General features: G+C 40.5%; 1 protein-coding gene across 1 annotated transcript; it reads right to left on the bottom strand.

Annotated features, from left to right (window-relative positions):
• Positions 1 to 2450: 2450 nt before the first annotated feature.
• LOC120414894 (exportin-2) lies at positions 2451 to 9420 on the bottom strand. Its single transcript, XM_039576216.2, has 6 exons — positions 9161 to 9420; positions 7254 to 9060; positions 7100 to 7191; positions 3328 to 3634; positions 3103 to 3270; positions 2451 to 3041 (listed from the first exon to the last, which is right to left on the bottom strand). Exons 1-6 carry the CDS (start codon positions 9243 to 9245, stop codon positions 2579 to 2581), a joined length of 2922 nt encoding a protein of 973 aa, XP_039432150.1. The 5' UTR covers positions 9246 to 9420; the 3' UTR covers positions 2451 to 2578.
• Positions 9421 to 11433: the final 2013 nt, after the last annotated feature.

The raw sequence follows: 11433 nt of genomic DNA on the forward strand, positions 1-11433 counted from the left end.
AAGGTTTTGATGCGCTCTTTCGATTGAATTTTGGCCCGAAACCCGGAACTGAAAGCCTGATTTTTGAGAGCTCTTTTTCTGAAATACTTGTGCGATGTATGTATCCGATCTTAAAAATGTTTGTCTTCCATCATTGGAAAACCGCTCGTAAAACCCACAATTTTTATATTTCAGATTTATAGCCGTGGGGGCGGAGACGAACATTTTATTTTTCGATTCACAGTTAATGTTGTCAAAGACATTTTTAGAGGTATTTTTTGGATTATTTTACTGATAACACTATTAAATTAAAAGTAACAAAAAGCCATTCGAAAACATGCGCTATAAACTGCTTGTGCCCAAGAATTGAAGATTTTCCAAAATGTTTTTCCAGAGATATAGCCATATTAGTGTTTTACGTCTTATATTTACCCTATTTTTTCCTATTATATTTTTGGTTTTATACAGAACCATATACTGAACATCAAATTCGAAGTCCCGGCTCGTTCTCGCTCGAAAGATCGAGAATTCGTCAAGTCGAAGCATAAACGCCCGCACATTACTCTTGCGCGTGAAAGTGTGCTTTCTGGCTTCTCTTAATAGATCGACAAAGTGCAATATCGATACCTACATATTTTTTCAAGTTAATCATAGACTAACATTAAAAACTGAGTACCCTTTATTTTTTTTTCTAATAATGTCAATCCAATAAGTTTTTCGGTATTAAATATAATTATCTTGCGACCCACAATGTACCTCTGAAATTTAAAAAAATGGAATTCGAGGTTTAGTCTAACAAGATTCGAAGCTTTAGGTCAAATTCTCACTGGGTGGTATCATTATGTTTCTGAAAAAATAATTGCACCAATATATTTTTCGGAGTTTCATCATTTTGTAAGAAAGGCTCTATTTCACATCTGGTGATATTAAATCGAGTTTTGAGGGGTACTTCTGATTTTGAGTGAACTAACATACGATCCCGGTCAGCTTTGAAACCCGTACGCGGTGTGCCTGCTAATCTAATTCTCACTTGCGCTCTAGGATCTCGATGTGAATGGGCCCCTGCTGACACCGACGATACCGAACTCCGTATTCTATACCCAGTTTCGGGGTCATCAGGCACGAAAGGTGTTGCGTTGGCAGCGGTTCACAAAGACTTGTAGCTTCGACGTGTTCTGGCTCGATACGCACCAGGTCTCACTCCCGTAGAGCAGCGATTTTCAACGGGGGTACCGGGCCTACTTGATTTACATGGCAGGGGGTACCGGCCTAGAAGAAGGTTGAGAATCGCTGCCGTAGAGCAACACCGACTTGACGTTCGAGTTGAAGATCCGTAGTTTTGTGCACAAGCTGATTTGATTTCATCGCCACAAGGTGCGCAGGCTACCAAGGTACTTGAGAGTAACGACCTTCTCTACGCTTTAACCAGCTACCGTGAAGCCGCGTTAGACGTTCCGTGTTCACTGCCATCGACATAGTCTTGGAAACATTGACTTTCAGACCCGCCACCGAGGAGCATGCAGCTAGGTCGTCCAGCTTGTTCTGCATGTCGTTTCCTCCCTGCGAGAACAGCACAATGTCATCCGCAGGTCGAGGTCATTAACCTGTTCTTGGATGACACGAAGTGTCACTATGTGATTCACGCATGATCGGCCGCTGCCGAATCCCGCTAGCTGCCGTCGAAGATTCGATTTGATCCTATACGAGATCACCTTGCAGAGGACGCCAGTTGTCGCAGTTGGTGAGGTCACCCTTCTTAGGAACCTTTACCAAAATGCTCCAGTCGGCCGGAAGTCACGGTTTCCCAGATTTTGTTGAAAAGCCGATGCAGCATCCAAGTTGACTTATGAGCGTTAGCTTTGAGCATTTCTGCGGAGATCCGATCTATCCCTGTCGCTTTTCCAGACTTCATATATTTCACGGTTTCCTCAATCTCCCTCAGCGTAGGTGGACTGAAGTTCACCCAGTTGATCCGCCTAACATTTAGCGGGCTTGGACGTAGATGCGAGATTTGTATCAGCTGTTCAAAATGCTTGAACAATTGCGGAATGCGCCTATTCGTCCATTTTTTCGTGAAGATAATCATCACATCCCTCAGCAGACGGCTACCGAACTTCCGCTTCAACTTCACCTAGAATGCTTCCTTCTTGTGTGGGCAATAGACTTTCAAAATGTGATAGTTGGAGGAGTAGGCCCTAATCCTCAGCCATCGATCGTTGATAGCCTCCCAGTATATTCAGAACATCGCACTCTTTAAGCCCTTCTGCTTTACTGCAATACCAACGAAGTAGCGGTGTTTAGTTCGTTCAACAGAGCGTATGCTCGAATCAATTGATACGTAGCGATCTGCAGTTCAATGTTCCGAGTTCCCAATCAGTGTCCTTTTCATGCCTAGGTTAATGTCGTTCGGGGTTTTTTTTTAGACTCGAACATTAGGAGCTTTCTCAAGAAATGATCACTCGTGCCAACGCTTAAAAAGTAACACCTAGTAGCTTTTATTCGTAATCCTTACACTTAAGTTGATGATACTCTCAATGTAGTTGGCTCAGAACAAAAAAAGGGCATAATAATTAAACTGGACAATATCTTACCCGAAGCTTTACGCGATCTGCACCCCGCTCTGGGCGCAGTACTTTTGCAGCGCTTCCTGGTGGGCGGCCGGTAGCGACGCTACCAGCGCGCCAATCTTACCTGGATTGCTCTGGGCGAGCTTGCCGAGATGCTGCACCAGGAACTGCCGGATGTTCGAGATCTCCGGCAGCGGATCGATCGGCTTGGCCTGGGCAAAGTTGAGCTGCGAGTAGGCGGCCTGGTAGCCGGGCACGTCCTCGATCTCGATGAAGGTGTCGCCGTCGATGTTGGTCTCGTCCGGGGGGAGCTCGAAGATCTGGACGACGGTCTGCAGCAGCTGGGGCCAGAACTTGACGTACGGGTCGGCGAGCATCTCGGGCGCTTCACAGAGCAGCTTGGTGATGCCCACGGAGACGATCTTCTGCTCCAGCTCGCCGGACACCTTGTTGATGTCCGGGATGAAGATTCGCTCGACGACCATTCCGAACATTCTGCGGGTAAAAGCAACTCGTCAAATTGTCTTTTTAAGGGGAGGAATTACGAGTGACTTACGAAGCCTGAATGGTGTCAATCATCTGGACTAGGGCTTGCGCCCCAGCCCGGGCCGCGTACAGACACATGTACACGATGAAGCTGCGCACGAACTTGGTCGTCTTGGACGAGCTCAACCGCTGGAACAGCAGCGAGAAGATCTGGCGCATGCTCTGGTTGAGCTCTTCGCTGCAAGATCAACCAAATTAACCTTCAAATCAACGCAAAGAAGAACCTCAAACTTACGCCGGATAGTGCAGCAGCAGATTCTGCAGCAAATAAAACCCTTCATGGTCGTTGCTCTTGGAGGCGATCATCTTCTGGAACACGCCCAGCACGCCGTTCAGCTTGCCATCGGCGCTGATTTGGGGCGAAGCTTGGCGGACAAAGGCGCACAGCAGGCGGATGAGCGGGGTTACGTTGCCGGGACGTTCCCAGAGGGCGGGCGCCAGCAGGCAGGGGAACAGCGACAGGTACGTGTCCGGGATGGAGCTCTTGCCCTCGCGGATCTCCAGGAAGAGGGAGAGCATTTGGAAAACGTACGGCATGAATTCTGGGGATGGGAAAAATTATTTTATGTTATGTCTGCTAAAGGCCGTCTACACACCTGGGGAGCTAATCAAATTTGATCCCATTTTATGAGTATCAAGTTCAAGTTTGCCATATAGAAAAAAAACTCCGATATTCTCAAGGAGCTATTAGACTACAACAAACAAACAAACCAACTTTTTGACAGTTTGCTTGCTCTGTTTGTTTGCAGAAACGTGGGGCACTTCTATTCGAGAAGTTTTTCCTTAATTCGACAATGTGTTCCTTATGGGCGATTTTTTCTCTTTTTCTCTCTCAAGCCCAGTTAGTGAGCAGCATTTGGTAACTGGGCTACGTTCTCAGCCCGGTTATCGAACAAGTACAGTACCCATTTTATTTTTTTGACTATAACAAAATCAATAATTATGCGTTAATTCCTGTCAAGAGAAGCTTGAAAAAAATTCAAAAAAACCAAATTGAAAAATTCAAAATATAAAAAAAATCTTAAAGTCTAAAGTTCTAAAACTCTAAAATTCTGAGTTCAAAAATAAAAAAATAGATTCAAAAATTGTAACATTCTCAAAACCAAAATTCAAAAATTTTAAAGCTTGAAAATTCCAAACATAAAAAACAGTAGGTAATTTTTTTATTTTTATTTTTATTTTTTTTTTTGAGGGTGGTCCAGCCGCACATCGTTGATGTTGAAACCTCTAAACTGGGCCCTCGTCCTGTCACGTCCGTCATTAGTCTTGTCGTACATTACAACTAGAACCAGATCTGCCAATGAATTAGTACACTTCGACCAAATAAACACTGACGCTGTATGGATCTGACTCTAGAATAAATGCACAGTTGTGTGTTATTCATGAGTCCAACTTATTCAATTATTCATTTAAGTCCAAATATTCATTTGCTAATGTTGTAGCTGTTGCTAGGCTACAGCTAACTACTTTGGATTGAAAATCTAAACTTTAATCTAAAATCCTCTAAACTTAATGTTCAAAACTAAACATTCCTTTAACTGTTGTAGTACTACTTCTATCAAAAACAATAAAAAATTATGAACTGATATACAAATAGGATAGAATCGCGATTTTAAAAAGAAATGACCATTTACGTCAAAACATCCGTAGTTCCTCGATTCGCAACAATGGTCGAAACAACCATAATCTGACAACCGTTAGTTCAACAGATCAACGAATTTTGTCCGATATCATTACATTATTGATTGATCGAGACTCTATGGACAATTTGACATAAAAGAATGCCTAGTATTCTACATCAATCAAATTTTATTGGCAGCATTACTCTTACTTAACAATTGCAACTAAATTTAACATCAAATAGATTTGGAAAGGATACAGATTTATTTTAAATGCTAATGCTAAGCAACAAATCAATTGTACTATCCTGAAGTCCCACCTAAATTCCGTATTGTGATAGTGAAAAAGTCACAGAAGCAGCGGTGTCTTGTGCAATTGTGATAGTTTCACTATCGGAGAACTACCTAGTTCACGAAGACAGCTTATCGGTCAACGCTTAAGCCCTGGGGCTGCTACAAAGCGAGTTCTCGTAGCATGAAGTGGTGTCCATAGTGCTTATAAAAAAGAATGTATACCCAAATTTTAACTAATGCACTAGGATCAAATCATGCCCCTTGACTTTACAAGGCCCAGGGTGAAACTCTAAAATTCAAATTCAAAAATTGAAAAGTTTAAAAATTCCAAACATAAAAAAAAACAGTAGGTAAATTTAGAAAAATACCCAAAGTCCAAATTTTACAAATTTTATAAACCAAAATGCTAAAGTTACAAATTACAAAACAACGAAAAATAAAAATACATAAACCCAAAAATATATTAATAATTGTGACATAAGATACAAAACAACGAAAAAAAAATTAAATAAAGTTAAAACCGAACAATAATCTAAAAATACATAATACTCAAAAAAAAATCAACAGTCTAAAATTTAAATTTAATGATTCCTATGTTCTAAAATTCAAAAAACATTGGAATACAAAAATCCAAAAATTTCAAAATTTACATCAAGGCATAAAAAATCACTGATTTCTAAACTTTAGATCCAAATTTAAAGATTCAATTGTTGAAAAATTCAAAACTGAAAATCATGAAAAATCGTACTTCCGACAATTTAAAATTCAAAACATCAAAAAAATATATTTCTCAGAGTAAATAATGAATTCTAAATTTAAATGTGAAAAAAAAAAACAAAACATGAAAAAATATATACATAAAAAATATCTTAAATCTGAAAAAAAATAATAAAAAAACATCTTAAATTCTGAAGTCTTTAAATTTCAAAATTTTAAAATTCTTAGATTGCTAAAAGTCTAAAAACATTAATTCAAAATTAAAAAAAAAACAAAAACAAAAAGTTTCAAATTCTAAAATTTGCAGGATTAAAAATTCAAAAATCCAAAAGTTTAGAAATTCTTATTAAAAACACAGAAATTCCAAAATATATCAATATAGGGGAACAGCATGTAATTCCAGCGTGCCTCTAATGTTGCTATATCAGCACTTTGACATTCAATTACAGCTCATTAAAAGCTGAAAATGTAATCGAGTGATAAATAGCTCAATAAGAAGTTAGCAAGCAAGTTATTATCAAAAGTTTTGCAAAATTAGTTGCTTAAATAGTGAAAATCAGCAAATTGGATAGAGTTAGGAGCAAGTGCTTAACGGACATACCAACCAAACATACGAGGATTCCCCCTATATATCAAAATTTGAAACGTAATAAATTCAAAAACTCAAAAAAATCTGAAATTCTAAATTTCCAAAATTCAAATATTCTAAACAAAGAAATAAACTTCAAAAAATATTTGCATCACCAACTGTTGTCAAGCGAACGGGGTTACTTTTTAGTTTGACACCCTTTTTACACGGAGTTCACACATCCTACCAAACGTTTGTTTTGATAGTGTGCGTGAGCGCCGTGTAAAATAAGACAGTTCGTTACTTTTTAGTTTGACTTTGACCAACCAACGGAATACAAACTAAAAAGGTGTCAAACTAAAAAATGACTTACCACCGGGGGTTCAGTGTTTTTAAATTTATTTCTGAGAAATTCAAAAATCTTGAGATGCAAAAAACATAAAACTGAAATTGAAAAAAATATGAAAATTAAATTTTTAATTCACAGTCTTTTTTTAAATTTTTTTATTGAAAAAAGAATATAAAAAATTATAACCTAAAATTTTATTGATAACTAAAACTGAAAAATTCACAGCTTCTGTTTTTTTTTTTAAATCGGAGATTCAAATCAAATATGTCTGATTTCTAAATTGAAAAAAAAACAAAATTTCAATAAAAAAAATTAAAAATTAAAAAAATCTGACATTTCGAAATTCTGGTATTAAAAAAATGTATAATTCCAAAATTCCCAAAACTTCAAAATTCCTAAATTTTTTGAAAAATTTAAAATTCGTGTATTGTGAAAATACGATACGGGAGATCCGACTTACCGAGAACATCCGCCTGCAGAATGCCCTGAAACACGGGAAACAGCGCCTCCTCGAAGGAACTCACAGCGTTTGGATCCGCTTTGCACACCAACCTGAAAACGAAATCAACCATTAATTTGCGACTCTTCTTCAACCGAGATGTCCTGAAACTCACTTCACCGACAGCGACAGCGTCTCAAACAGATAGTGGTTAAAGTGGGGTTTCGAAGGATTTCGCGCCACAACGGTCAGGATCTCCGTCAACCGCGGCAGCACCACAATCATGAACGGAAGCGAAGCTTCCTGCAGCGTGTTGAGCGTGCGCATGATACACTTCATGATGTACTCGTTCTCGTTGGAACCTTGCACGGTGAAGGCGGCGAACAGGCCGGTGATGAGTTCTGCGCTTAGGGGGGTGAGAATTTCCTTTGTGACGATGGGTTTGTTGTCGCCGGGGTTCTTCATGGTGAGGATCTTGTCGATGGTGCAGGCGGCGTAGCTGTGCACGACGACGTTGCCGGCGGCGAGGTGTTTGGCGACCAGGGGGAGAGTGGCGACTATGATCTGGGGGCCGAGGATGGTGCGGAAGGCCATGATGAACTTGAGGGCGTCCGCTTTGAGGACGGGCAGTTCGTTGACGTCGGCGCGTTCGAGCTCGGGGATGATTTGCTGCTGGGTGAACTGGGGGAGCGGGACGAGTTCGGAGGTTTGGGTGACGCCGTGCTTTTGGGTGGCGCCTTTGGAGGCCATCGAGGTTACGAGGTAGATGGCGGTGTCCTTGGTTTTCCAGTTGTTGGCGGGGTTTTCGGCGTATTTGGCGAGCAGGACTTGCAGGTATTGGCCGAAGATTTCGATGATTTTGGACTCGAAGTTCTGGGAGAGGGTTTTGACGAGGTCGCAGGCCGCGCGACGTCGCGTTTCCACGTCGGAACCTTCGATGTCACGGCGGATGTACTCTTCGGGGTTGTCCTCGAACAGTTCCTCGTCGGAGACGCGGAAGTCCATGTTTGGAATGATGACCTTTTCGCAGATGCTGGCGAGGACGTTCGGATCCTCGAAGAGATGCCGGTAGTGACTTCTGTCGGCTACGGTGCTCAGGAAGTTGAGCGCGTTCGAGACGAGCGTGTCGTACTTGGTTTGGATTCCGGTGTTGACCAGCAACTCCCAGACGGCCGTCACAAACTGCGGCATGTACGGGCTAAACTCTTCGTCGTACTTTTGCGCGTACAAGCAGAGATTCTCGCAGACTTGTGAGCGTAAATGCTCAAGAACTCCGGCGTCTTCGTCTTCCGCGGTCTTCAAGCAAGGAATGTCCACCGTAAGCATCACGTGGAACGCCTTCATCCACGTCTCCATGTTGTCCTCGAAGAACTCGGGCAAGTCCTGCGAGTTCAGCGAATAAAAGACCTTGCAAACCAGCACCAACGAGCCGTAAATGATCCGCAGCGCCTCCTCATTCGCCGCATGTGCCTCCGCCAGCCCAAGCGTGGCCTGCAGCAAATCCGTCAACGGTTTCGCCAACTTGTCCAGCACAAACTTGATCTCCTCCCACAGCTCCTGTGACTTGAACTCGTACCGGTACCGCTTGAACAGCGAATGTGCCGTCTGCAGCACTCCATTTATGATGTTGAAATCCCCCGTCCCGAACTTCTCAATCATCTCGTCCATCAGCTGTGGCCATTTAAGCGGGAAGTCATACTTCCCAATGATGCTAACCGCGTCCGACAGCTGCTTCTGAATCGACGACGGCGACTTCAACATCAACGGCACGATCAAACTCTTGATCCCGTTCCTGTCCGACTCCGCCACCTTATCCGGGCCATCATTCTCCAGGTGCCAGCCCCAGTTCCGCTTCACAAAATTCTTAAACGCAATCGCCGCCGCCACCCGAATCGTAATCTCCACCTGGCCGCGGTCAATCAGATGCAAACACAGCAGCGGATAGTTCTGACTAACCTCGATGCTCTCGATGAAGCGTTCCGCTAAAAACCACCGAAGAACGAAATAAAAACGTAAATAACCCCGCGCCAACATAACCTCACACTTTTTCGTGTCCTTTCAGGATTTCTCCCGTATACTCACCGGGACGGCGCACTTCGGGGTCGGGACTCAGCGTTTGCTGCAAATAGCTCGCCAGCCGCTCGAAGTTGTTTTCGTTGATTTCCATCGTTTGGCGCCGCTTTTTTTAAACTAGAACGATTGCACCTTTGCCTTCGCAGAGCCGCCGAACAAACTTACAATATTAAATCACAACTCTTTTTCTTTTAAATGCAAATTGCGGAAAAATGCACAAACTTTTGCGTCCGAAAGCGAAGGCGAACCGGCCGTTAGTGAATCTTCCGCGGAAAGTGACAGATTTGCAAACTTTTTTGGTGCGCAAAAAAAAGAGGGGAGTTGGGCGAATTTACCGCACGGCAGTTGTACCCACTGGGGGCAAGAGATTTTAAGCAAAACAATGTAAATGGGCCAATGGTTTTTGATTTTGTTTTTTACCGTTGTAAATAGAAACTTACATCAGATCCTATTCCAAAATGGAATAATCGCAAAATAAAATATTTTTTGCTTGTGAACTTTATTTACCCATGAACAAAAGAGTAGACAAATCATGCAAAGAAAATCGATACCGAACTTCTCGAAGGAAATCAATCAGTTGAAGATTTTTGAAAGTTTTTGTCCCTCGGCTCTGGCAGTGGTCGAGAGGGAGCAATAAAAATGAAATAACAAGCCATAGTCTCAATAATTGAGCATGAGCGTGCACACAAAAAAAAATACTACCGTAATGACAAAAGTAACTTACTCTTGAAATAAAAGGTGGTCAAAACTTGCTACATTAAAAGTTTTTTTTCTTGTTTCGAAAATGAAAACTTTTACTGTATTAAATGTTTTAATTTTTATAAAATGTTTTTATTTTTATTTATTTTATGCCAGAAAATTTAATGATAATTGGGTCCTAAAATGAAGATTAGATTGCTGATATTATTGTTTACAGCGATAAAGCTTATTTTTCTGAGTACAATGACCCTTTGTACGACCACAAAGAGTTTAAAATGGATTTTTAAATCAATTTTGAAAAATTAACCTCGCGGTCCTTCTTGACAGAAAAGCTCCTACTTGACAGCTCGTTCCAAGGAGACCATAGGTGATCCATCGAAAAAATGTTGTCCTGTCATTTTTTTTTTTGCATTTAAAATGAAAAAAAGTGATCAGAAATGGTTTTTAATCGTGTTTTATACCGTTGTACATAAAACTTTACATAGGGCTTTAGTACCCAATTCAGTAAAGTTTTACTGAATTTTCATCTACTGAAATTTCAGTAAATGAATTAGTAATTTAGATTTTACTGAATTCTCAGTTAACTGATATTTTTCACTTTGACAGATGATTTACTGAAATTTCAGTAAAATGGTTGTCAAAACAACTGAAATTTCAGCAAAAGAAACGTCAAATTATTTTGCTGAAAATTCAGTAATTTTCTTGTGGCAGTTTGACAGATCATTTGCTAAAGATTCAGCAATCATTGCTGGTATTTCAGTTATCAAACTTTGATTTTGGTTGTCATTAAAATACTGTTATTAATTCATTTATTTCATCAATCGTCCAAACCAAAAAAACAGGTGGTTATAGCATCGAGGCATAGAGTTATCTAAACCCGCTCTCCCGCACACTAGCCATTTGTTTTGCTGGTCGGTACAAAATTTAACCTCAATCTTTTTCGTGTGCGTACACACCAATTTCTCATTACTAAAATTCAGTTAAATTTACTGAAATCTGCACTACTGAAATTTTCAGTAAATGAAAACTTGCTGAAATTACAGCAAACTTTGACAGCTCCATACAAATTTTAACCTTGATTTTAACTGATGTTCAGCGAAAAACTAGGCGAAAATTTCAGTAGTGCAGTTTTCAGTAAATATTAACTGAAATGAACATCAGAATTTGCTGTGTACACGCAATAAATGCGCACGAAGATAACTCTATTTATTATAAACATTTTTCTTACCTTTGTTTCTAAAGATCACAATTCAAAATTTAAAATATTGTGAAGGCAGACAAAAATCAAAATACGAGCGCAACCTGTCAAAGCCTGTTGAGCCACAGGCTGATGTACACGCTTATAACAAACCACTCAGTTTTTGTACGGCGCAACAGATTTTTTCGCGCAACAGAAGAGATGCGCACTTCGGTTTGGTGGTGCGCAGATAATAACAACACATTTGAAAGAGGATTTCTAGCGAGATTTCTAGAGTTTTTTTTAATGGTCCAATAAACTATTGTGTTTCATATGTTAATAGGACCTTATAAAAAAAAATGTCTAGATTTACTCTCGGCAGCATCCAAACAATAAGTCAGAAGTG

Source organism: Culex pipiens, chromosome 2 (assembly GCF_016801865.2).
Source record: "Culex pipiens pallens isolate TS chromosome 2, TS_CPP_V2, whole genome shotgun sequence".
In the NCBI taxonomy this organism is placed as follows: Eukaryota; Metazoa; Arthropoda; class Insecta; order Diptera; family Culicidae; genus Culex; species Culex pipiens.